Source organism: Kogia breviceps, chromosome 11 (assembly GCF_026419965.1).
Source record: "Kogia breviceps isolate mKogBre1 chromosome 11, mKogBre1 haplotype 1, whole genome shotgun sequence".
Classification (NCBI taxonomy): domain Eukaryota; kingdom Metazoa; phylum Chordata; class Mammalia; order Artiodactyla; family Physeteridae; genus Kogia; species Kogia breviceps.
This window is the reverse complement of record NC_081320.1, coordinates 85,691,587-85,716,447: the sequence shown is the minus strand read 5'-3', so window position 1 is coordinate 85,716,447 and position 24,861 is coordinate 85,691,587. Positions and strand designations below refer to the sequence as shown.

Genomic DNA, 24,861 nt, shown 5'->3' with positions numbered 1-24,861 from the left:
GGTCTTCTGGGTGAGCAGAAAGAGGACACAGTGTTTTGAACTGGGAACATCATCTCTGCCCCACTTAGGATCCAACCTGGGGAAGCAGTCGCCCCTGGGGGGACTGGTAATTAACCAGAGCCCTGCCTAGGCAGGTGAATCTCAGGAGACCAGAGTCTAAGCTCTGCGGTCCAGCTGACCCTGGACGCGTAGATTCTCCTTTCAGAGCTGTCCTTAGAGACTCCAGTTCTGATTTCCTAGAAAGGTAGGACGTTTCCTAACTCCAGTGCCTACACAGAATTTCCAGCTGGAAGACTCAAGGTGTTTGTGTCTGAGGTTCTCCCTTTACACAAATGTGTTTGTCCCTTCCTGAAACATTGAGCAATTAAGAAGGAAGGGATAAACATGTGTTTGTTCATTCAGCAAACAGTTCGCGAACACCCTTCTATGCTAGACACTGCTAGGTGCTAAGATTACAGAGACAATAAGCCTGGAGTTTACTCTCAAGGTAGTAAACGTACAACAGCCATTCATGGATGCTGGGCTGATGACGGGTACAGATGTTCAGGGGGACAGAGGAGCGCCTCTCACCTGACCTGGGGTGGGGGCGAGGGTCAATGCAACCTCTGAGAAGAGTCAGTGCCTGAGTTGGGTCATAACTGACACACAGGACTCAGCCAGGGGGAGGGGGGAAGCCAGTTCTGGCAGAGGAGCAGGGGGCGGCTTGTCCCTGAGGTGAGAGAGGGTGCGATGCCCTCAGAAACTGTACAGCGTTGGGAATGGCCGGGCATCACCTCCGGGGTGGGATGAGTGAACAGTGATGCTAGAAAAGTGAGCCAGCTCAGATGCTCAAGTGTCCTCTGGGCCACCCTGAGGAGTCTGGATTGTATTCTGAAGGATAGGGTTTAAAGCAGGAGAGGAGAGGATGGTGACCAGATCTGTGCTTTAAAAAGCCATAAGGGCAAGGATAAGCTGGGACAAAGTGAGAGAGTGGCATAGACATACATACACTACCAAACGTAGGGTGGATAGCTAGTGGGAAGCAGCCGCATGGCACAGGGAGATCAGCTCGGTGCTTTGTGACCACCTAGAGGGGTGGGAGAGGGAGGGTGGGAGGGAGGGAGACGCAAAAGGGAAGAGATATGGGAACATATGTATACGTATAGCTGAGTCACTTTGTTGTAAAGCGGAAACTAACACACCATTGTAAAGCAATTATACTCCAACAAAGATGTTTTTTAAAAAAAAGCCATAAGGGCAGTTGGTGGAGGATGGACAAGAAGGATGAAGCTGGGGGCAGAGGACAGATTGGGATAATCCATGTGGGAGACACGATTTGGGATGGATGTGCAGATGGAGGGGGGGCAGATCTGAAAAACAACTAGAGCAACAGATGCAAAGACCCCGCTGTGAAATATGGGGATGGACATGGGGACATGCGGCTTTCTCGAAGAGAGGGAATTCCTGAGAATGCGTGTTTGGGCAAAGAACAATGAGTCTATTTAGGGACCACAAGGTTTAGGTACCTTCCTGCAGTAGGATGGTGGTCACGGTGCAAGGAGAGGGAGGGAGCTGGAAACGTGGCCTTGGGAGTCGTCAGTCAAGAGGTGAGAGCTGAATGAGGTCATCCAGGGAGAGCGTGTAGGGTGAGCAAAGGGGAGGAAGTAGGGGCCCTCCAGGGAGAGCTGAGAAAGGGGAGCCTGCAAAGCAGACTGAGAAGGAATAGCAGAGGAAGGAGAAAAAGTGAGAGAGCACGATGTCACAGAAACCGCAGAGAGGAGCTTTCCAGAAGGACATCAACCACACCAAGTGGGGGGGGGGGGTTTCAAGGAAGGCACGGCCATCAGTGTCCCATTGAATGGAACGAGCAGGTCCTTCTTGACCTCGATAAGAACAACCCCCCAAGGAGTGGCCAGAGCGAGAGCCACGTGGGAGCAGGTTGCAGCGTGACCTGGAGGAGGGACGGTGACCAGAGCCAAGCGCAGACAACTCTCCCGAGAACCTCGCTCGGTAAAGTTTGTGAGGGTGATCAAAGGGATATTTATTTTTATTTTTATGATATTAATATTGAATAGATGAGAAAACAACTTTTGTGGCATTGTGTAAGCCGTGAAGCATAGTGATGAAATAAACAGTGAACCCACCATTCCCACTTAAGAGGTTACGGTCAGCTCTGCTGCAGGTAGGCCTGCAGGCTGAGCCCAGGCCTCGGGGTCATGTGCCCAGCAAGAGGGGACAGTGCCGAGGGAAGGGACAGTGGCTGCCAGGGCCCCGCCAGCCACAACCCAGGTTGGGCTGACCCTGGCTCTGGCCCTGCGGCGCTAGAAGTTGGCCACTAGTTCTGGATGTGCCAAGACCAGACTAGGATCAGGCTTAACAGAGATTTTTAAAATAAACTGGTCAGTTTACTAGCCAACAATTCCGGAGTCCCCAGGCTGAGCTGGACTGGTGGGATAGGAAAGTGATCCAGGAGCTGTCCCTGACCTCCAGGAGCTCACACCCCAGACAGGAAGTGGGTGGAGAATGGAAAAGAGTCATAGATGACCACACCCCTTGTGCCTGAGCCGGGACAGGGCTGGGGATGTGGTGTGCGGGCAGACCCCACACTCACCCTCATCGGTGACCCGGCACTGCCTACGTTGTCCCCTCTGCCTGTGCCTCCGCCTTGCTGAGGCCTCTCCAACTGAGACCGCCTCTCCTGTATCTTTACATCCTTCCTGACTGAGGGTGACCGGCAGGGGGCCAGGCAAGTCCCTGTCGTGCTGCGCAAAATATGATCCCCGACGATGCAGGAGGCCCTCAGAGTATCCGGTGTGTCTAGGTCTCCATGACGACACTGAGGGCCTTATGTTCGGATATTTGGGAAAGTTGTGTGGGAGATGGTCTGGTTGACAGAGGCCAGGGAGCACGAGGTGCTCTGGTGCCAGCAACGGATTTGTAGGTTATGAAAGAAAACTCTCAAGTCCCGGATGCTTAACATCTTCTCGGACTTGAGTCGTATATTGAGCCATGGTCTGGAGGCTGGAGATCCTGGCCGCTTTCTCATCTTCTAGTTTTCTGACCTCGAGGGAATCGCTCATTCTTTTTTTTTTTTTTTGCGGTACGCGGGTGTCTCACTGCTGTGGCCTCTCCCGTCGCGGAGCACAGGCTCCGGACGCGCAGGCTCAGCGGCCACGGCTCACGGGCCCAGCCGCTCCGCGGCATGTGGGATCTTCCCGGACCGGGGCACGAACCCGCGTCCCCTGCATCGGCAGGCGGACTCTCAACCCCTGCGCCACCAGGGAAGCCCGAATCACTTATTCTTAATGAGCTCCCTGGTCCATAAAGTGGGGACGACCCTACCACCACACAGGCCACTTCGAGGATCATAGGATATCTATGTCAAGGGCCTTGTTCACCACAAAGTGAGTCTACAGACGTGGCTGCTCTCACCCCATCATAGGGTTGAGGAAAACGCAGGCTGGGGGGTCCACGGGATCTTGTTTTCACAGTGGGGATGGAGGGATAAAATCCCAAGTCATAATGAGAGGGCGCACATCGGCATCGTCCGGGGCAACGTGATGCTCCCGACCAGAAGGGATTAAACTGTGTGTGGGTTCAAATCTCGTTGACTGTACTTTTGCCATGTGATCCCGGACAAGTCATTTATTCCTCGTCTGTGATGGGGCTAGTGATCCGTGCTTTGTGGGCTTGCTGTGAATATGAAATGAGCTAACGTTGGAGAGCCCTTTCTTCGCGCATAGAGAAGGCGCTTAATGGATGCCGAAAGCCATTGCTGTCCTCCTCGGGTCCTGGCAGGGCTGCCGGTGGTCTAAATCGCCCTCCTCTCCACTCTGTGCCAGCAGGTCCGGCCTCTGTTTCCACGTGAGGAGCAACCGCGGCCCACCGAGATGTCCCGGCACCACAGCCGCTTCGAAAGAGATTACAGGGTGGGCTGGGACCGCCGCGAGTGGAGTGCCAACGGCACGCATGGGACCACCAGCATCTGCAGTGCCACCACCGGGGCGGGTGGCGGCACAGCCAGCAGCCTCAGCGCCCGGCCCGGCCTCCTGCCGCTACCCGGGGTGCCCTCCCGGCTGCCCACACCCGCCACGGCCCCCGCGCCTTGCACCACCGGCAGCAGCGAGGCCATCCCCAGCCTCGTGGCCAGCTCTGCCTCTGCCGTCACCTCCAAGGTAAGACCTGCCTGGCGTCCGCTGTGCAGAGCGTCACCTCCAAAGAGCCGGGCGGAGGGGCCTGCTTCCCCCACAGCCCTGGGACAGCTCCGCAGCCCGTTCCCTGGACGCTGCCTTGTCCAGAGTGCGGGCAGCCCTGGGGATGCGCCGGGCACCTATTTAAGTTGAAGTGCGCGTGGTTTTCTTTTCCATGAAGCCTCTCTCTGTGACTAACGTGGGAAGGCGAGCAGGTGGCTGAGGCCCGGCGTTGTCCTCTGCCATGCTGATGAAGGGTATTTAACCAGTGAAATGACCATGCGAGTCCCGGCTGGCGATATAGATTTCCTAACCAGCTGCCTGTAAACCAGACAAGCCCCCTGGGACACCGGTTACTTGGGTTTGGAAGAAGATACTGAGCAGCAGTCGGTCCCAAACGGTCAAAAATCTGCTACTTATTAACCAGTATTAGTACTGAGAACGCTCACATCACCGTCTCCTCCAAGCCTCCGACAACCCCATGACATCAGTAGCTTTGTCACCCGCCTTGCAGTTGAGTATATGGAGGCACACCAAGTCTGCGGGAGCAGGTCCAAGGTGGACCCTCCTCGGGGACCCAGGCCTCAGGGGTGTTAGTTCCAGGTCATTCCCCCTCTTCTGGAGGCAACTACAGCCCGGGGAACGACAGCAGAAAGCAATCTGTTTTACCAACCGCGATATCAAAATGACAGTGTCGCCTAGGCTCCTGCTTAGCTTCCGGATGAGCTGGGCCCCCTCACGCTGCTCAGAGCCCCTGAAGGGACAGGGGGACCCAGGCCGGTGGCAGGAAGCCCTTTCATTGCCGGTCTGTCTCCTGGGCCGGCAGGGGCTCTGCAGGCCACTTTGCCTCTGCCAGCCATTCAGAGCCTCCTCCTAGGGGCGATCTCAGCATCTCAGGGCCAGCGTGTGTGTGCGCGCGCGCCCGTGTGTGTGTGTGTGTGTGTGTGTGTGTGTGTGTGTGTGTGTGTGTGTGTCTAGTCTTGTCTTTTCTGCTTTCATAAAAGCTGTGGGAGAAGTTAAAGGTTGGGGAGCCCCGGCCCCAGCCGTTGTGAGGCGGACGTGGTATTGGAAAGTCGTGCTCCAGGTGTGCCGTGCCTTTGTCTCGGTGATTTTCAAAACTCCCTTTCAGCCCCGCTTCCCATTAATAACTGAGAGTGCTGCCGGCAGAGGCCCGAGACAATGGAGCTATTGGAGGCCAGCTCGGAGTGCGCTGACATCTTCTGCAGTGCCTTATTGATTTTATTTTCCTGTTATGAAAACACCGCCCCACTGAGGTGGGGAGGGAAGGAATGTTGGACGGGGGGAGAGGAGATGGAGGGTGATTTGGGCATGATACCCCCAGACCAGCCAGACACACTCCTTCCCAGGCGCCAGCCCCCAGCACTGCTCCAAGGCGTTGACCTCTGCCCGATGGACCCAGCCGGCTGCCCCGCCGGCCACATCTGGCAGCCGCTCAGCTAGGCCAGCTGTTGGCCATCTGGAGGATGGCAGCCTCTGGAGCTGACTGCTGAGGACTCCAGGTGGAGAGAGAGGAGCTGGACCTGGGAGCCCACTTGATGGTTTCTGCCCTCTCAAGGGTGGAGGCCTTTTTAGGGACGGCATCAGGCTGTGCCTCAGGGGTTTGGGCCCCGCCAAGCGAGGGAAGTGGCGAGGCCTCTCGGCGAGGGCCCGCCCTGCCCACGCAGCTCCTGCTTTGCTCCCAAGCAGCTCAATATTCATCAGCTCTAACTGGCTGGGCTCCAAACCACAGCACATGGGAAGAAAGGAACCCAGTGTCAGACAGAAAACAACAGCTGGGCGAGGACTGAGCTGAGTGGCTGGGGGGGACAGGGGCTGAAAGTTCATGCCTGAGAGCACAGCCAGCTCCTCAGCACACCTGCCCCCACAGCCACCTCCAGCCCAGTGTCACACCTGCAGGGGCTTGTCCCGTCAAGCAGAGGTGCCTGATGGCACCCTGGATTCTTCGGGGTGCTCAGGAGAACCGGGTGTGCGGAGGCAGGGAGGACAGCAGGCAGCAGTGTCTCCCATCCAGGGCCCTGTGGTTGAAGTTGGGCCGTGGTGCCTTTCTGCCCTTCTGGCCTAGCTGCCGAGCCCCCAGATGCCTGTCCCCGGCCTATTTGTCTAACCCTACACGAGGACCACATCAAGCGACAGGCAGGCCAAACGGAGGTGTCTGCGGTTTCCCTGGTCAACAAGTTGCGTCTTTTGAGCAGCCCAGGGCAGGCTCTTGCCCTCAGGGAGCTCACGGGCAGAATATAATGAATCTGTGACCTGGGCAAATGGCTTGAGAATGTCTCTCCCACTGAGGCTGTGGGCAGAGGCAGCTTCAGGGAGTGGATAAAGACAGACTTTGGAGCCAGACCGCCTAGATTTGAGTTCCATTCTATCCCGTGCTTGCTGAGTGACCCTGGGTGACTTACCGAACCTCTCTAGGCCTCACTTCTATAACACGGGAGTAGGTGGTAGTACCTGCCGTCAGAGCTGTTGTGAGGACCGTGTGAGTTAAAACTCATGTAAAGTGCTCGGAACAGAGCCAAGCCCGGCAAACGGTAAGTCCTGTAGAGGTGCTATCGCCATCACCATTGTCACGGTCACCCAGAGGAGGCCCATGGGACAAGGCCACCCTGTAAGGAAAGGTGATCATTGCTGGCCTCACCAAGAGGAAAAGGTAAGACTTCAGATAAGAGACAGGAGCTAGGCCACAAGCAGGCGGGGAGAGGAATTGGGTTTGTGAGTGGTTAGGCCTCAAGCTGACCTTGTGACATGACCAAGGTGACACGGCAGCAAGATGGGCTGGAGGGAAGGGGGCGTCTAGCGGGCCTCAAACTGAGACTGAGTCAGCACCACCTGGTGATAGATGACGGAGGGGAGGTGTGTTAAAGCCTTTGTCAGCCTTGGGCCCTTTCCTCCAACAAAGCCCAGTATCTACACAGTGCCAAGGCCCCCCCACTCTGGTGGAAGACTGGGGGAGACAGCGAGCTGCATGGAAGCCAGGAGCAGGGCTGTGTGTTCCTCTTCCTTTTGTGTGTTCCTGCTGCCCCGCGTGTAGTAAAGGCTGCTTGAATGTACTGGCCTGGCTTCCTCATTGAAGAGTCTAGTGCCCCATGTGAGCCCGAGCCACCCCTGAGGACTCAGGGAAAGGTCCGCAACAAGGTAACAAGTGTCAACACTGTGAGGCCTTAGCATCCCCAGTGGGCTGGGTGTGGAGCTGGCTGAGCGTCACATGCTCTGGGGGCTGCGGGCATCTCCAGGGTGGGGGGCTGGCTATGCTCCCAGCAGCTAGTTAGGCAAGTGATGACAAGTCTTTCTGTCACTGCTGCCTTCAGGCCTGAGTTGATTTTTGGCTTCTTCCTTTTTCCGGGGCCTGAGGATTTCTTGCATGATTTAGATGAAAGGCCAAAAGGCCACTTGGACGAGCACAGACTCCTGGGCCACTGAGGCATGAGGAGGGCCTGGCCAGATGCACCCACACATACACACACACACACACACACACACACACACACACACACACACACACACACACACTACACACTCTGTCATTTCTCAGACCAATAAACTGCTTCCCTGGGGCCTAGATCAGCTCTTGATCCTCTAAGCCACAAATTCCCAGAACCCAGGAGGAGTAGAAATAACCGTGCCACCCAGCCCCTCTATTCTGTAGATCAGAAGAGTGAGACTTGGGACCTCCCTGGTGGCGCAGTGGTTAAGAATCCGCCTGCCAAGGCAGGGGACATGGGTTCGAGCCCTGGTCCTGGAAGATTCCCATGTGCTGCAGGGCAACAAAGCCCATGGGCCACAACTACTGAGCCTGCGCTCTAGAGCCCGCGAGCCACGACTACTGAGCCCGCGAGCCACAACTGCTGAAGCCCATGCACCTAGAGCCCGTGCTCCGCAACAAGAGAAGTCACCGCAATGAGAAGCCCACGCACCGCAACGAAGAATAGACCCCACTCACCGCAACTAGAGAAAGCCCATACGCAGCAACGAAGACCCAACGCAGCCGAAAATAAATTTAATTAATTAATTATTTTTTAAAAAGAAAGAAACCAGAACTTAATGTTTAAAAAAAGACAAAAAAGGGCTTCCCTGGTGGCGCGGTGGTTGAGAGTCCGCCTGCTGATGCAGGAGACACGGGTTCGTGCCCCGGTCCGGGAAGATCCCACATGCCGTGGAGCGGCTGGTCCGTGAGCCATGGCCGCTGAGCCAGCGCGTCCGGAGCCTGTGCTCTGCAACGGGAGAGGCCACAACAGTGAGAGGCCCACGTACCACAAAAATTTAAAAAAAAAAAAAAAAAAAAAAAAAAGAAGGGTAAGACCTGGAGAAAGAAAGACTTGCAGAGGTCACCCAGGGAGTGAGAAAGAGAATCGGCCTGGACTGGCTCCTTTCCCCACCCCAGGCTGCCTGGCACAGTGCATTCACCATGGTAACCAATACTGCAGCATTGTTATAGTAACTTTTCCCATCCTCTCATCCACCTAGCTGGCAGCAAACACTGAATTTTGGCAAGAAAATGGGTAGATAGATAGATAGATAGATAGATAGATACATCTTGTGTTATATGCAGAAAAATTTAGGCCAAAGATTATGTTGATTCAACATGGCACAGCTGGTGAGAGCTTCAAGCCCTTGAGTCAAACAGAACTGGGTTTGAATCTTACCTCTGCCATGTAGGAGCTGAGTAAGTCTCGAAGCCTCAGTTTCTTTGTCTATAAGATGGGAATGATAATAGTATGTTTCTCATGGAAATGTCGTGAGGATTGGTTAAATTAATATGTGTAGAAAAGCATAGAATAGTACCTCACTTGTTAAACACTCAATAAAAGTTAATTTTAAAACGGTAAATCAGAGACTGGGTCCGACCAAATATCCATACATTTGGGGGAGACCAGTCCACCTGTTGGTTGGAGCCAGTAGACTAAAGGGGAGCTCATTGGATGCTCCCACCCCCACCCCACCCCCCGAGCCCGGCACTCTGGGCTCCAGGCAATCATGGCTGCAGGGGGAGGGTGCTGCTGAGAAGCAGAAATGAGACTCGGCAGCCAGGCCTGTTTATGGGATGGGAAGGAAGCACCGCTGCCCTGCAGTTGCTGCTGCATGAAATTTAAATTATTCTCAGCAAACCTTCTTGACAGATGAAACAGAAAAGGGACGGCTTCATAAAATGCAATTTTGTTCTTGAAAGAATGGACTTTGCAGAATCCTCGCTGGTGTCTGTGAAATGTATTGGGGGCTTTTTCTCCTTGTGGTCAGGAGCACTCCTTCCCTGATGGGAGCTGAAACATTCCCATCGTTCCCCGAAGCTAAGCCCTTGAAAATAAATCTGGGCCGGGAAGAGAGAAACTTAGCCCAGAAAGGGGCCATGGAATCTGCAGGCTCCATCCTCAGAGCACCAAACACCCAGATTTTTGACATTTACGGGCATTTGGGGCTTTCAAGGGGAATGTCTGTCATCATAGCAACGACCCTGGAGACAACGTCTTCCTCGTGCATCCTAAATTCTTTGGGGAATTGTTCCTTTTGGGGGAGATGATCTGGGGTTTCTATGGAGAATCATGTGAATGACCACAAGGCCCCATGCAGCAGGGTGCCCCCCTCTCCTGTGATTCGGGTGGGTCCAAGAATGGATAAAGGCAGCTTTTGCACAAAGTGAGAAGCAGACCTCTGTTTCCTCTCGTATTCACATTGAAAACCAAAGGCTACTGAGTGGGCTCAGTTGGGAAAATCCCTCAAGCCCCTTTTGTAGCGCATTTCCAGACTGTGCGTGCTTCTCTCTAGAAGGCTCTTTCTTGCCCCATGGATGAAAATTTGTGATCTCCCTTGTGGTACACTATCAGGCACTGATAATGCATCATAAGACAACTTGTGTATGTTCGTACCCAGCTAATGGGTTTGACCTGCACTTTATTTATTTTTTTATTTTTATTTTTTTGTGGTATGCGGGCCTCTCACTGCTGTGGCCCCTCCCGTTGCGGAGCACAGGCTCCGGACGCGCAGGCCTAGCGGCCATGGCTCACGGGCCTAGTCGCTCCGCGGCATGTGGGATCCTCCCGGACCGGGGCACGAACCCGTGACCCCTGCATCGGCAGGCGGACTCCCAACCACTGCGCCACCAGGGAAGCCCTGACCTGCACTTTAAGTGGCAGCCACAGTTTGGGTTGTATCTTCATTGACTTAAAACCCATCCATTGGCCACAAAGTGTAGGCAAAATTGAAAAATGTCATGATTGACCAAGCATCCATGTCAAAGCCTACAGTTTGGGGAGGGTAGACCTGGGTGGCTTGATTTCATAGATTTCTGATTAAGGGGGCAAAAAGAGGGGAGAAGGTTATATAAATTCCCATGTTTGTAAGGGATGAGCCATAGTCTGGATGAAAGGTAGCTGTGAATTCCAAAGGAAGGTTGTGAAAAGATGTGCTTGACTGGAGCCAGTAGGGTATATAAGTTAGCTTTTGCTGCATAACAAGCACCCCAAAATTTAGTGGCTTAAAACCATCCCAGTTCTGTGGGCTGGTTGCCAGTTCTGGGCTGGGCGGGCTCGGCTGATCCCTGCTGGGCTCTCTCCTTTGTCTGTGGTCAGCCGAACAGTGGCTAGTGGCTGGTGGATGATCTAGGATGGCCTCACTCACACATCTGTGCTTAGTGGACTGTCAGCCAAGATGTCTCCGTTCTTTGTGTGGCCTGTCATCCTCCACACAGCTGTCACAGGCGTGTTCGCATGAGGGTCTGAGGCCTCCGGGAGCAGCAAGAGGGCAAGGCTTGGTGCACAAGTGCCTTTCTAGCCTCTGCTTGAGGCACATTTGCTAAAATCCTATTGGCCAAAGCAGTCACATGCCCAAGCCAGATTCAAGGAGTGGGGGGAAAAAAAAAAAAAACCCTGCCTCTGGCTAGAAGGTGCTACACCACGTTGCGAAGGGGCAGGCATGCAAGGATGGGAAGCACTTGTGGTCGTTTTTGCCACATGCCCCCCAGTGTTGCCAGCACACTTGTTTAAACACAGTTATTCACCCTCTAGCTTCCGGCCAAGGCTCGCATGCCTCAAACAGAAGGAATAGGATCAATCTGATCAATCAGTCGATCAATCGACATGGCCTGGTAGACAGAATCCACAGGGAGCAGTTGTGACTTATACACACCTGGGTGACACACATGCCATCCACACCAAGAGCTGCCTAGGGAGGTCTGAAAGGAGACACCTGACGAGGATTGTGTTGCCAGGGAGAAGGCAGTGGAGCTGGCCCCCAGGGAACCTTGTAGGATACTAGCCAGGACTTAGACCTTAGTCCTAAAGGCTCCAGTGCTTGATCCCGTCACTGCCCCAGAGCTGGTGGGACTGGGACACTGCTGTTCCCGGGACATTCACAAGGACAGATGCTAACCTATTGATTCAGAATCAAAAATCCACCCCAAGGAGACCACTTTCATGGACTTTGCACAGTGACTCTCTCCCTGTGAGAATCCACACAAGAAAAGAAATTTAGACTGGAAGACTTTCTGATGAGCCTAAAAATCAAGAAAGAGAGCCAGTTATAGGAGCAAATATTCAGTAGCTGCAGATCAGACAGAGTCCTGGCTCTTTCTCCTTAAGAGGATAAATCCCATGCCATTCCCCCAAAAGCCCTTGGAAAGGCCTCTTCTTAAATTAAATTAGGTTTTCTGCAAACAGCATCATTCAAGATGAACATAAATCTACTTCTTATTCAGTTTTAATGGTTTTCCCTGTTTCATTTAATTACTCATGGTGCAATTAAACAATTTTTTTTTCATTGCAGAAGGACAGTATTTCAGCTACATTATGGGTTCAGTAGGCTTTGGAGAACTAGCCTGGGAATCTCATCACCATTTACAACATTGCTTTTTATAGGGAAAGTATGTTCCAAACTCTAAACAGCCAAATTACAAATGAACTTTCAGAACCCAACCCATTTTTAACTGGAAACTATCTGTAATACTAAAAATAACTCGGGGAAACAAACATAAAAAGGAGAGTTGAATGCCCCTCAGTATCATTTGTTCACCATCAGCATCTACAGATTTAGTTTCGTTTCAGCAAGAATTTCCTCCAAACCCAGACAGACCCTATCCCTGTTTTATTCACTGTCATGACACAGGCGGCCACACTGGCTTTAGTCCTCCCAAAACATCATGCCACTGAGAAAGAGTCATGGTGGAGTCCCTGCAGAGCTACACTGTGGGAAAGTAGCAGATTATCAATGTTTCAACACCGCATTCACTGCCCTAAAATAAAGGCTTAGGAGAACTCTCTGTGCAGCTCTGCTGCCGTTTCCACTGGTCCAGGCATATTCATTTTCATTGGGAATCTGCATCTTTAGAACCCGTAGGCAGGAAACCTCATTTTCCTCTGGCAAATAAACAGCCATGAGAACTCAGCAGAGCATCAGTATGCATTCAGAGACGCCTTCCACATGCATTTCCTTTTGATCAGGGTAGGGGTCCAGCCTTCCCAGTCTCCCCTCCCCTGATGCTTCATGGAGGAGACGGGTGAATACTTTGGACCCTCTGGCACCATGACAGGAGTCCTGGGAGCTGGGAAAGAAGCAAGGTGCCCACTCCGATCACAGAAGGCCAGTATTCAGCACGTCCCTCTCTTGACTTAAACCGCCGGCTGATGCCTGCCATGGTCCCTTAAGAAAAACACTCTTCTGTCACCACATGAACCTTTTCTTGCCAGACCTCCTCCGGAGGCCCAGGCAGCTCAGTCAGGCTTGCTGTCCTCTCGTGCTCCCAGAAGGCCACAGGAGTTTCCCCAGGGCCCCTCCCTGGGCTGCCAGCAAGTATAGTGCTTCTTGCCCCGCTCGGGTCGGCACCAGACTGGCATTGAATATGATCCAGACTCTTGACCTACTCCTTAAAGAATTCCTTCACTGGGTGAGAAGTGGCCCTAAAGCCATCAGGCTAGGGGATAGGAGGCAGGAATAGAGAGGTAGAATGGCCAAGCCTGCAAGTGAGTCAGGTAGCCCTCACTGGGGGCGTGCAGAAGCTGGAGAACCACTCCAGGCTTGACAAAGCAACCTTCGAGGTCTGTCCTGGGGGTTGCTGGCTGTCTACCCAGCCTCAGTTCTGTTCAGGTGTCCATCACCTCCCACGCTTAGGGGAAGCGAGCCCTAGTCCCCACTGGGATTAGGATGATTCAAAACCAGGCGGGGAGATGTAGAGAATGGACTTGAGGACACGGGGAGGGGGAAGGGTAAGCTGGGACGAAGTGAGAGAGTGGCATGGACGTATACACACTACCAAATGTAAAATAGACAGCTAGTGGGAAGCAGCCACATAGCACAGGGAGATCAGCTCGGTGCTTTGTGACCACCTAGAGGGGTGGGATAGGGAGGGTGGGGGGGAGACGCAAGAGGGAGGGGATACGGGGATATATGTATATGTATAGCTGATTCACTTTGTTATAAAGCAGAAACTAACACACCATTGTAAAGCAATTATACTCCAATAAAGATGTTAAAAAACAAAAACAGGCACGGTAATCCCCTTCCCCTTCCCCATCATTGGTTTAGGAAGGGTCCCCAATTCTGGCCAGTGGAACATGAGGATAATCCTATCTGGGGGCTTTGGGAAAGGTTTTCTTGCTTCTAAGGAAGAGTCACAAGAAAGAAGAAATCCTTCTTCCTCTGGGCACTGTCGTGTCTGGACATGATGCCTTGAACTGCTATAATCATCATGCTACAAGCCTCAGGATGAAGCCAACACACAAGGAATAGAAAAAAACAGAGAATTCCAGAAATATGGAACTAGAGCCCTAATGCTGCAACCCTACCTTCCTCTGGGCTTCTGTTACCTGAGATAAAGCATTTACTGGTTGTATAAAAAAAAAAAGATGATTTCGGCTCCCAAACTGGATGCCTTCTTCCATCTTCCAGACCTCACCCGGCACACTGACTTGCTAAAAATGGCTGCAGCAGCCTTTGTGAGTACCCTCGACCTATTATTCGTTTATTTCAGCTCACTGCTGTGCACAAGGATTCTGCTCTCTATTGCTTCCCTGAATGCCAACCCCAGGGCGTAGCTTATGACCCTCACACCTCACGGGACCATGTTTCTATCCAAGGGAAATCCACCAACGCACTAGAGTGCCTGAGCCGTGGGTCATTTGAGAGCTTCACCCCCATCACCCACTTCAGCCACAATCCCCAAACATGAGAGGCGCTCTCATACCCCAGGGCCTCTGCACTTGCCACTTCCTCTTACCAGAATTTTCATTCCCTCTCTTGCCTGCCCAGAAATACTCCTGCTCATCCTACAACCGACACCCTAAATGTTAACACCTCTGTGGTGGAAAAAATGCTATTGTTTCTTTTTCTCCCATGACACATTTCTTTATGTCCCTGTAAATAACTATAATATATGGTACTTATCCATTCATTAATATGTCTCCTTCTAGGCTGTGAACTCCATAGGAATAAGGCACATGTGATACCAAGCATATAAAGGTTCTCAATAAGTGTTTGAGGACAGAATGAATGAATTTATGCATATGAATATTTATTCATTTATTTAGCACCTACTTTGGGAGTAGGAAGGATGAATGCCTCTGACGTCATATTTACCTGTCATGTTTACCTACACCTATCTATGTGGTTGATGGGTCTTCAAAAAAGAGTAGTTTCTGTGGGTGCCTATGATGAGGATGAAGATGGGGCCTGCATGTGAGCCAGACTGAAGCCCTCACGGGCTCACTCTCGGGACCTGTGTGCAGCTAACAAAGCCACACTGGCAGCACAGATTTTCCACATTGAGGCCTTTGCCCTAGGTCCTGCGCCTCTTCCCATCTCTCCCAAAGCATTTGGAGTCCTGGGATCCTAACATTATCTCTCAACTATTAGTACCTCCTCGGGATTTTTCTCCCATTTGCCTGTAATTCTCTGCAGCCTTTGCATTTGTTGATTTCATTTAAGGCACTTGTGTAGACATTACTTTGTTCCAGGCACTGCTCAACATTAACTTTTTACATCCTCATCACAGCCCTCTGAGGTCGTTATGACGACCACTGCTTAGAATGAGAAAGACCAGGTGACTTACCCACAATCACTCAGCAGGGCTGGGACTCACCCCTGGGCAGTCCAGCTCCAGAGTCCAGGCATCTAGCTCAGACAGGCCCCACCCAGACAGTCCTCAGTGAAATCTGTTGAACGAGCAACTGGCTGAACATCTTCCCACTAACATCTTCCCCAGGTGTTAGCGGCATCTTCTAAAGAGATAGTACGGGCTCCCCACTGAAGCAGCTGAGCTCATCGGCGGTTTGAAACAACAGCAGATATCAGGCCCAAAGCAAGTGTAGGATTCCGTTGTCCAGCCCCACACCTCCCAGATGTGACGGCCCAACCTTCTTCCCTTAACAGCCAGGCCATGTGGGAGGTGTAGACACTGCTCAGAGGCGGGATCTTGGGGACCACTGAGCCACAGGCCACAACTTCTCTCTCTTTCTCAGGGTTTCTTGTTTTGGTCCACAAAATAGTGCACGGCTGGTGTCCACGTTTGTGGCTATGTTCAGACTGCTTTGGCTTGTTCCATCCCAGAAGGCCAGTCTAGACCATCACAACTGCCCTCAGGTATTGCTGGATGGGCTTGGAGCAATACCTACACTCAAGGGGCCGCTCTGTCTTGTGGGTGCCTCAGGCGTTCCCCTGGATTTAAACCTAGGCTAAGCACTGGAGATGCCACAGGATCATGGGCTGACCCTTAATATCAGGCAGGATTAAAGCAGCCATGACTTGTGGCTGCCTTCCCTGTAAGCTCAGCACTGCTTTGGGGGAACGGAAAGAAACAAGAAAAGGTAACTGTTTGTTACCGTCCTCTTTCTGGGAGGCATTTCTCCTGGGAATGGGGGGAAAAAACCCCAGGCTGGGGTCAGGAGATGGCATTCAAGGCCGGACACTTAAGCTCTCCAAGACTCAGCTTCCTTACCTCTAAGCTGGACACAACAGGGTCCACTTCACTGGACTGTTGTGAGGGCCACATGAAATAGCAAAGCAAAAGTGCTTTATAAACATAAATGCTTGGGCTTCCCTGGTGGCGCAGTGGTTGAGAATCCGCCTGCCGATGCAGGGGACACGGGTTTGTGCCCCGGTCCGGGAAGATCCCACGTGCCGCGGAGCGGCTGGGCCCGTGAGCCATGGCCTCTGAGCCTGCGCGTCCAGAGCCTGCGCTCCGCAATGGGAGAGGCCACAAGAGTGAGAGGCCCGCGGACCAAAACAAAAAAAAACATAAATGCTCTAATTCAGAGACAGAAAGTACATTGGAAGTTACCAGGGCCTGAGTGGAGGATGGAGAGTTATTGTTTAATGGGTATAGTTTCGTTTGGCGTCACGAGAAAGTATTGGATTAGTGGTGACGGTTGCACAGCATTTTGAATGTCATGAATGCCACCGAATTGTATACTTAAAAATGGCCAATTTTATGTCATCTATATTGGACCACAGTGAAAAAAAGTAAAAATAAATAAATGCCCCACGGTCAAAAGGGAGAGAGGAAATATCTGTGTAAATCCAGGCAGAGCTAACTCATCATGGAACTTCCTTTATTAAGAGAAATGGGAGGTGCCAATCATGGTGGCTGGAATGGAGACCAATCAAATGATGGCACTGAAAACAGACCGACACGGGCTTGATTAAAATGTAGGGAGGAACCCCTGAGGAAAGGGCGGGAGGGCGGCCTGGGTGACGGCGGGGCCGGTGTCACGGAGGAGCCCTGTCCTGCCTCCCACGGCAGCCTTGCTGCCTTGGGAAGGGTGCCGGCCCCTCAGCTGCAGCAGGTGACAGCCAAGCACAGCAGAAAGGCCAGGCCCTGGAGAAGGAACGTCCTAGGGGATGCTGGAGCCATGGAGGGTGTATTTGTGGTCATTTTCTCCAGCACCCGAAGAGCTGGGGCTGCAGGTGAAGGCTCAGCTGTGCTGTGTTCAGCCGCGGTTATAAATCTCTGCAGCAGCGAGGGTGCTCTCCACGCTAGACACACGGACCTCCCCGGCACAAGCGTGCGCCTTCCCTCGTACACTCAGAAGCCATCCTAGGAAGCAACGCAGGACTGCTGGCCGGCCAGGGCCCTAGACATGTCCTTGGGGTCGCTAACGTTTATTGAGCGCTCTCTATGGGCCAGCCAGGGTTCTAAGCGTATGTGCCCACGTTAACCCACTGCGTCCCACGGCGCTTGTACAAGGCGGGCGCCGTGATCATCCTCGTTATATAACTCACCAAGGTGGGCAGTGTGCAGGCTTACGCTGCAAGCCCCCTGCCGTCCAGCTTCCTGCCTCCTCGTGATGCTGCCGTGATGTGGAGACCAGGCCTGCCGTGGGGCGGGAACAACCCGGTTCCCATGGTGAGTGCGATCCTGGAAAGGGAGAGGAAGAGGCGGGGAGCCTCGAGCGCCCCGGCCGAGCGCTGGGGCCTGGCCCGCGGACTGCTCTGCGTGGGCACCTCCACTGCAGCCAGGAGCAGACAGACACCCCGCTGCCATCGCCTCATGAGTCAGGAACATGCCGAGGGTGTGATTTTTTATTCGCCCACAATATTAGGCCGAGGAGAGGATATTGGGCAAAATATATTGTACCCATAATTCATATTAACAGGAATTCGATAGTAGCAACTTGTCATCTGCTGAGATTAGAAGGGAATACTGTGTTATAAAGGCATTAATGAGGCATTATGAATTAGATTCCATTCCACCACATCATGTTCCTTGTAAATAATTGAGGAAGAAACTGGTGCTCAGAATTTGGGTTTATCCATTTTTGAGATCCCAGCCGTTCCCTCCCCAGGCTGATGGGGCCGCCTTAATCTGACAGCTCACACAGCTATGGGGAAAGTCTGCATGTGGCTGGTCTGAAGGCGCCGCGAAAGGAGAATCACACTTCTGAAAAGACTCTTCCCCCCAGCAGAAATCCGTAACTGCCACATCCAACACTAGACACTGGGTTTTTCTAGCAAAATCATCTTCCAGAGTCTAGATATTCTCTGTCCCTTTCCTCCAGTCCCTGGAACTCTGGCTTGGCACCCGGGGCCCAGGTGGGCTCTGGTAGCATCACTGAGTGTCAGCAGCAGCCTTCCTACCCCACCTCATGCCCGCCTCTGGCTGTCTTAGTGGCAGAGGTCTGAACACCCATACATCCAGGGTCAGGCAGCCAGTCAAGCATCGGCCACTTCAGCCCTGGTGGAGTAAGCCCTGGCCAGTGACACCCATCTCCTGTGGATCTCTCAGTCCTGCTCTGCCATCCCGAAAGATCCATTACCTGCTGGCTCTGCCACCCCTGGTGTCTCCACATGGCCCTGTGAGACATAAGTGGAGCTTCCTGGCTAATGCCAGGTTCGATCATTTGCTATCAAAACCAAGAACTTGGCTGGGAGCAGTGGAGTGGCTGCCCCCAAGAAAAATCTGAAAGGAGAGTAGGGGAGGAAGCCCCGAGCACTTGCCCCAAGTGCAGAGCTGGGCAGAGCTGGTGGACATTCATCCCGTGTCTCTGGCTTTGTTCAGAAGCCCCTCCATAGCTGACCCTGCCCCACAGAGGAACTCTGGGGGCTGAAGAAACTCTCCTGGGACCACTGCTAAGTTTGTGGGCAGTTCTGAAGCAGCTGGTCACTGGTAAACGAGCAACTCTCCTTTATCACTAGTGGTGTTGTTTCAGGATTTCAACTTTGAGGGCTGTTGGATGGAGTGCCTGGGGGCGACTAGAGAGAGGAGGTGCACGTGCAATGAAAGAGGCAGTCAGGGCCAGAAGGTTTTTCACATGGAGCGTGAAATGGTCAGTTGGTTAGCCAACCGCATTAATCAATCCTAGTTGGGACACCCGATGTATAAGCACACCAGATATAGAAGTACTTGACACACCTCTGTGCCAGCACAGTGATGGGATAAAGAGCCCAGACTCCAGTTTCAAACTGCCTGAGTTCGAATCCCGACTCTTCTGCTTTCTAGCTGTGTGATTTTTAGCAAGTTACTTACCCTCTCAGAGCCTGGTTTCCCCTTCTATTAAAAGGGATAATAATGCAATCTACTTCACTGGGTTGTGGAGGAGATTAGATGAATTAGTAATGCAAGTGTCTGGTGTCTATTACACACCCTGTAGGCATGATCTGTTCTTATGACCATGGTCTTCATTGTGTGGCCTCCCTTCTCTGTTTCTCCCCCTCTAGAATGTGGGTCCTTGAGACAAAAGATCCTGTCTTCTTAGGTTTTGCATTTCTAGTGCCTCACACTGGCCTATGTGCTCAGTAAATATGTGTTGAATTATTAAATTGAATTGTTCGAAGAAGGTGTAGTCGTGGAAATTCGCTCGTTTTACAAAAAAAAAATAGTTGTGCACTTTTGAAAATCGTATTCCACCTTTTCACGGTCATATATTCTCATTTCAGAGAAGTGCCACGACTGCCTCTGGTTCTTCATGTGGCATCTCCATGATTGTAATCAATAGCTACAAACAAATCAATGCGTTTTGAAATGCGCTAGCTCCTCACTGATTCAAGGGGTCCCAAAGCAGGGCATTTTACAAAGCAATTACTGTGCTTCCATGAAATGAAAAATCATCTCCTGCATTTGATGATCTCAAATCCAGAACCCTGTGCCCTGAACGGTCCTGGGCTCCAACCCATTTTCTGTGTGTGGGTGGTTGTGGTGACAGTTGCGTTTTTGTTGTGGTGGTGATTGTTCTTTTGTTTTTTAAACCATTTATGGAGGTCCAGGCACCATGCCAAGAGCTTGACATGTTTTGCCTCCGTTCCTACAACAACTCCACGTGGGCCCACAATTATCCCCATTTTACACACGAGGAGACGGAGTTTCAGAGCCTGGGCAACTTGTTCGTAAGTGCTAGAAATGGGATTTGAACTCAGAACTTGCTTACTTCAAAGCTCATGCCTCTGACTCCCAATCCTTTTCCCTGGATGTCTGCCCTTATATATCTGTCAGGAGCCTTAAATATAAAATGCCCAGAATTAAACCCCACCTCCTCAGCCTCAAGCTGGTTCCTACCTCTGGAACTCCTGGCTCAGGGTCAGGTCCACCACCTACGCAGCTGTGTAAGCCACCGGGACTCTCCCTCACCACCTCCATCGCCATCACCTCTCCTCAGCACCCCGATCACTGCCCAGCAGGTCCACCTTCAGATGTTTCTCAAGTCCACTCACTTCCCTCAGTTTCTACTTCCACTGCCATAGTCCAGGCCGCATCAAATCTCACCTGGGGAACAGAGACAGCCTCCCTGCCCAAGTACCTGCCTCCAGCCTGCCCGCTCCCTCTCATCCATTCGCGCCACCACTGCACATCAGATCTGGTCACACCTCTGCTTTTAAAAGTGCAATTACCAGGAATTCCCTGGCAGTCCAGTAGTTAGGACCCGGTGCTTTCACTGCCCGGGCCGGGCCCCATTCGGGGAACTAAGATCCCGTGAGCCACAAGGCACAGCATAAATAAATAAACAAATAAGGGTGTAGTTACCCTAAACTGGCCCTGAAGATAGAGTGGCTTAAGGCCCTTGGTGACCCTACCTCCACTCACCTCACCAAGCCTCATCTCTCATGTCTGCACCTCCACCTGCCTCGTGTCCCAGATTTCAACCCAGCCTCAGCTACAAGCCCCAACTCTGAGGCAGGTGAGCTCGGCCAGGGCACGCAGGCGGGCCTGTGGGACCAAGTGAGGAAAAACACAAATTGGAAAGAACACAAGCCTTAAACTTCAATATAGGCAGCCTTGGGCTCATATCATGGGTAAGTTGCTTAACCAACCTATAGCCTCATTTTCCTCATCTGTAAAATGGGGACAACAATAAGACTACCTTACAGGAGTTGTGTATGAATTTGCGAAATTCCAGGTAAAAACAAATCTTGCCCATCACTGGGCAAACAGGAAGTGCTCAGTCAATGCTGGAGGTGGTAGTGACAGTGTGTAAAATATGAGTTTAGTTTTTTTTTTTTTTTTTTTTTTTTTTTGCGGTATGCGGGCCTCTCACTGTTGTGGCCTCTCCCGTTGCGGGGCACAGGCTCCGGACGCACAGGCCTAGCGGCCATGGCTCACGGGCTTAGTTGCTCCGCGGCATGTGGGATCTTCCCGGACCAGGGCACGAACCCGTGTCTCCTGCACCGGCAGGCGGATTCTCAACCACTGCGCCACCAGGGAAGCCCTGAGTTTAGTTTTACAGAGAAATTCCTGGGGGCTAATTTTTTTTTAGAGAAATGGACTCTCATCTGAGAAAATACAAAGTGTGAACATTTAAACACACACGTCTTGCTGGTTTCTCCCATGTTCTTCAGAGGGAGCCAGACACCTCTTGCCTCGTGGGGCAGCTTGAGTGAAACTCTGGCCCTTTTAGTGCATGTGCTTGGTCCTCTCCTGGCCCCCAGCATCCGGCCTGCCTGCCTTCCCACACGGGGGACATCGCTGGACTTCTCCCTCCTGCAGTCATTCAGTAAATGTGCCCACTTTGTTTACTGAGATGGTTCTGTGGCCCAGCCGTTTGGTACGGACTTGTGTGAAGGCAGTGTCCCTCCCGTCGGGGCATCCCGTGGGTGGTGGAGGACATACCTGTCACAGGCAGTGACAGCCCATCAGCGCCCCCCCCGCAGCCACCCCTGCCTAGCTCAGCGCTGAGGGGCCAACAGCATCACCGTGTGTTTAAGCACTGGTGTTCGCCTTTGAAAAACCCCCCTGAGACACAAGCACTCATTCAGTGGGTTGAGTTCTGAGGACCTAAAGGGTAGCTTGTCCCGCAGCCCCTCCTGTCCGAGTCCAGCCCTCCGGCTGCTGCCCCGGCCTCGCTTCCCTCAGACGCCCAGCCAGAGTCAGGGAACCAGAGGCCTCGCTCAGAAGTAGCACCACCGCCTCCAGGCTCCCATCCGCTGCAGTCTGCTCACCGGGTCGGGCCACAAAACGAGGAAGAAAAATCTTTTTTGACTGGAAAAATAGGGCTGCTGCCGTTTTATGGTGGTGTGGTTTACGGTTTTCAAACATTTTAATTAGTTTCACTTTTTAATATAAATGCGCCCTGATGTTTTGCACAGGAAGGGCGTGGTACTTAACATCTCAGGAATAAAGTAGGAAAGTGACAGATTGGCTGTTGAAGCGTCACACTCAGTTGTGTTATTATTGTTGTTGTTATTTAACATTTCTAGGCACCAGCCCTGAGCCAGGAGTGGTGGTGGAGAGTGGAGGGTGAGAAGGCCTGATGGCGCCTCCACCTCAGGGTGGTGACTTGGGGGGCTTCCTAGGGACTGGCATTGGCTTTCACCGCTGCCTGAGCTGGCCCTGCCCCACAGGGAGCTTCTCGGGATGTCAGTCAGCCATCTGTTTTGTGAGCTGAGAACACAGCTGGGGGATCTGGGCTTTGGGCACCAAACCTGTGCTATGCTCACTTGTGAAGCTGCCAAGATTTCCCAGCCCCGCCAGGTAGGGATTTGAGCTGTATGTTAAGAACAGGCCTCCTCCGAAAAAGACCCATCTCATCTGTACAACATTGGAATCAATGAGAAAGCAGAGTTAGATAGACAGGACTTTCATTTCAGGGCCCTGTCTGTGAAGTGGGTTGAATAGTAGCCCCCCAAATTGTATGTCCACCCAGAACCTCCGAATGTGGGCTTATTTGGAAATAGAGTCTTTGTAGATGTGGTTAAGGTAAAGTTCTCAAGACAAGATCATCCTGGATCGGGGTGGGCTCTAAATTTAGCAACGCGTATCATTTTGAGAGAAAGGGAAGGGAGCTTTGACACTCGGAGGGGATGGCCGTGTGAAGACAGGCAGAGATTGGAGTGATGCTGCCACAAACAAAGGAATGCCCGTGGCCAGCCGAAGCTGGAAGAGATGAAAAAGCATTCTCCCTTAGAGCCTTCAGAAAGAGAGTGGCCTGCCAAAACCGTGATTTTAGACTTCCGGCCTCCAGAACTGAGAGAGAATGCATTTCTGTCATTTAAACCACCCAGCTTGTGGCAATTTGTTGCGGCCGCCCTAGGAAACTACTACACTGCACGCAAGTCCCTCTTTCCCCAGATCTCCTTAAAGAAAGCCCACCTGAGCGGGGGCCAGGTCCTTTGCAAAATTTACCCTTGATGCTCAGAGCTTAATCCCGGAGCAGGATGCCCTACTGACCTCCTCTCCGCCAAGTTGAAATGAAACACCATCACACCTTTTTCCTCGATGTCAAAAAATGTTTCGATAAGCTTTCTACTTACCACCTGCCTGCTTCCTGTAACATATGGGCTCCAATTTGGAAAACTTTCAAAGGGCAATTAAAGTGAGCTGCTCGGGCCCTCCTCCCCCTCACAACCTATGGCAGTGTCCCCTCGGAATCTGCAGGCAACGGGGCACATTGACGTGTGTTGGTGTCTACAAAATAGGTGCGGGTGTGTGAGTGCGGGGCGAGACTTTCACTGTGGCCTCCATGTAAAGTGAGCCTGCTGGAGTAAGAAAATGGGAACGGACAGGCTCTGCTGGTTATTCCTCTGGAAGATCAAACTCAAAGAGCCATCAAGGAAATTCTTTAAATCAAAAAACTACACAAGTCAAATAAAAGCTCCAAGCACTGACCGCTCCCCTCTTGTTACCAACTTTAGTTCAGAAGAAAATTCTCTTTGCTGCCATCTCTGCTCCTCTTTATCTCATTGTAATTGAAAGGAGAAGAATTTGCCGGAGCCGTGGTCTCGGCCACTCCTCATCTTCAAAGGTGGCACTTGGGCCATGTTATTTCTAGCAGATCATTTTATAAAACTACAAGACGGTGCTATAATCCAAATAATCCAAGGTGGGGCCTCCTTGGGCAGAAGACCTCTCCAAACCCATTTACCTGCTTAGACCCAAATGCAAGCTGTGGCTTATGGGCCTGTCTCAGAAGGCAAGAGATCCCCAGATCATCAGCCTAGCGAGCATGTTCTGTCTTTTCTCCAGCTGTTCCTGTGAATCTGGGTATAAAATTAGATTGCAACCCCGTTGTTTACCCAGCTGTTGCTGGCAGCCCAAAGCCTGTAGTGGGGCAGGCATCACTGCTGCTCCGAGGATATTTATTCTTCAACCCCTCGGGGATCGGAAGCAGATCTGTGCACCGTCATCCTGGACAAAGGCAGCCTCCTCCAAGCTTTGCCCTCTGGAGATTAGGGTGGCAGGAACTCTGGGAGTAGAGAATCTACGTGTGGGAAGCATTGGCTCTGCCCAGTGGTGTTCACACTGGTATCTTATGTCTGGGAAGTGATTTAACGGACTCAGGTTTAATTGCTTTGGAGGAACATCTGAACCATTTCGGCTAATCACGTCCCTCCAAGCCTTTGGTGACACTGCAATTTCAAACGAGCAGTGCTGGAGGCACGGAGGCTGGGGGATGACCGTGGGGGACAGAGAAAGTCAAGGGCAGTACCACTTGGTATGGAAGGTTATACTTGGACTCAAACAAAGAGATTAAGTGGAAGATGCAGACGGTGGTGCCAGACGCCACTGCAGGAAATGGCAGTCAGTGGGCACAGAGGTGCAGAGGGACGACAGGGTTCCTCAGGAAGGCCCAGCGAATGAACGGATGGGCTCCGTTTGCCTCGTCTGCCAGAGACTGCTCCCCAAAACGGGGCTGTTAAAGATGAGGACGGGGCTTCCCTGGCGGCGCAGTGGTTGAGAGTCCGCCTGCCGATGCAGGGAACACGGGTTCGTGCCCGGGTCCGGGAAGATCCCACATGCCGCGGAGTGGCTGGGCCCGTGAGCCATGGC

The 24,861-nt window shown here is 52.3% G+C and overlaps 1 protein-coding gene across 7 annotated transcripts in view; it reads left to right on the top strand.

The window, feature by feature from the left end:
• The window catches only part of KLHL29 (kelch like family member 29), a 315,301-nt gene that overhangs the window by 166,663 nt on the left and 123,777 nt on the right, over positions 1 to 24,861 (top strand). For 5 of the 7 annotated variants that reach the window (XM_067008043.1, XM_059079181.2, XM_067008044.1 and 2 more), the window contains exon 2: positions 3,825 to 4,154. The exons of 1 other annotated variant lie outside the window; for it this stretch is intronic. In XM_067008043.1, the coding sequence (XP_066864144.1) occupies positions 3,870 to 4,154 (285 nt within the window). In that variant the 5' untranslated portion in view covers positions 3,825 to 3,869. Of the gene's footprint in view, positions 1 to 3,821; positions 4,155 to 24,861 lie in introns of all 7 variants that reach the window. One more of the 7 variants, XM_059079189.2, reaches the window with a different exon arrangement.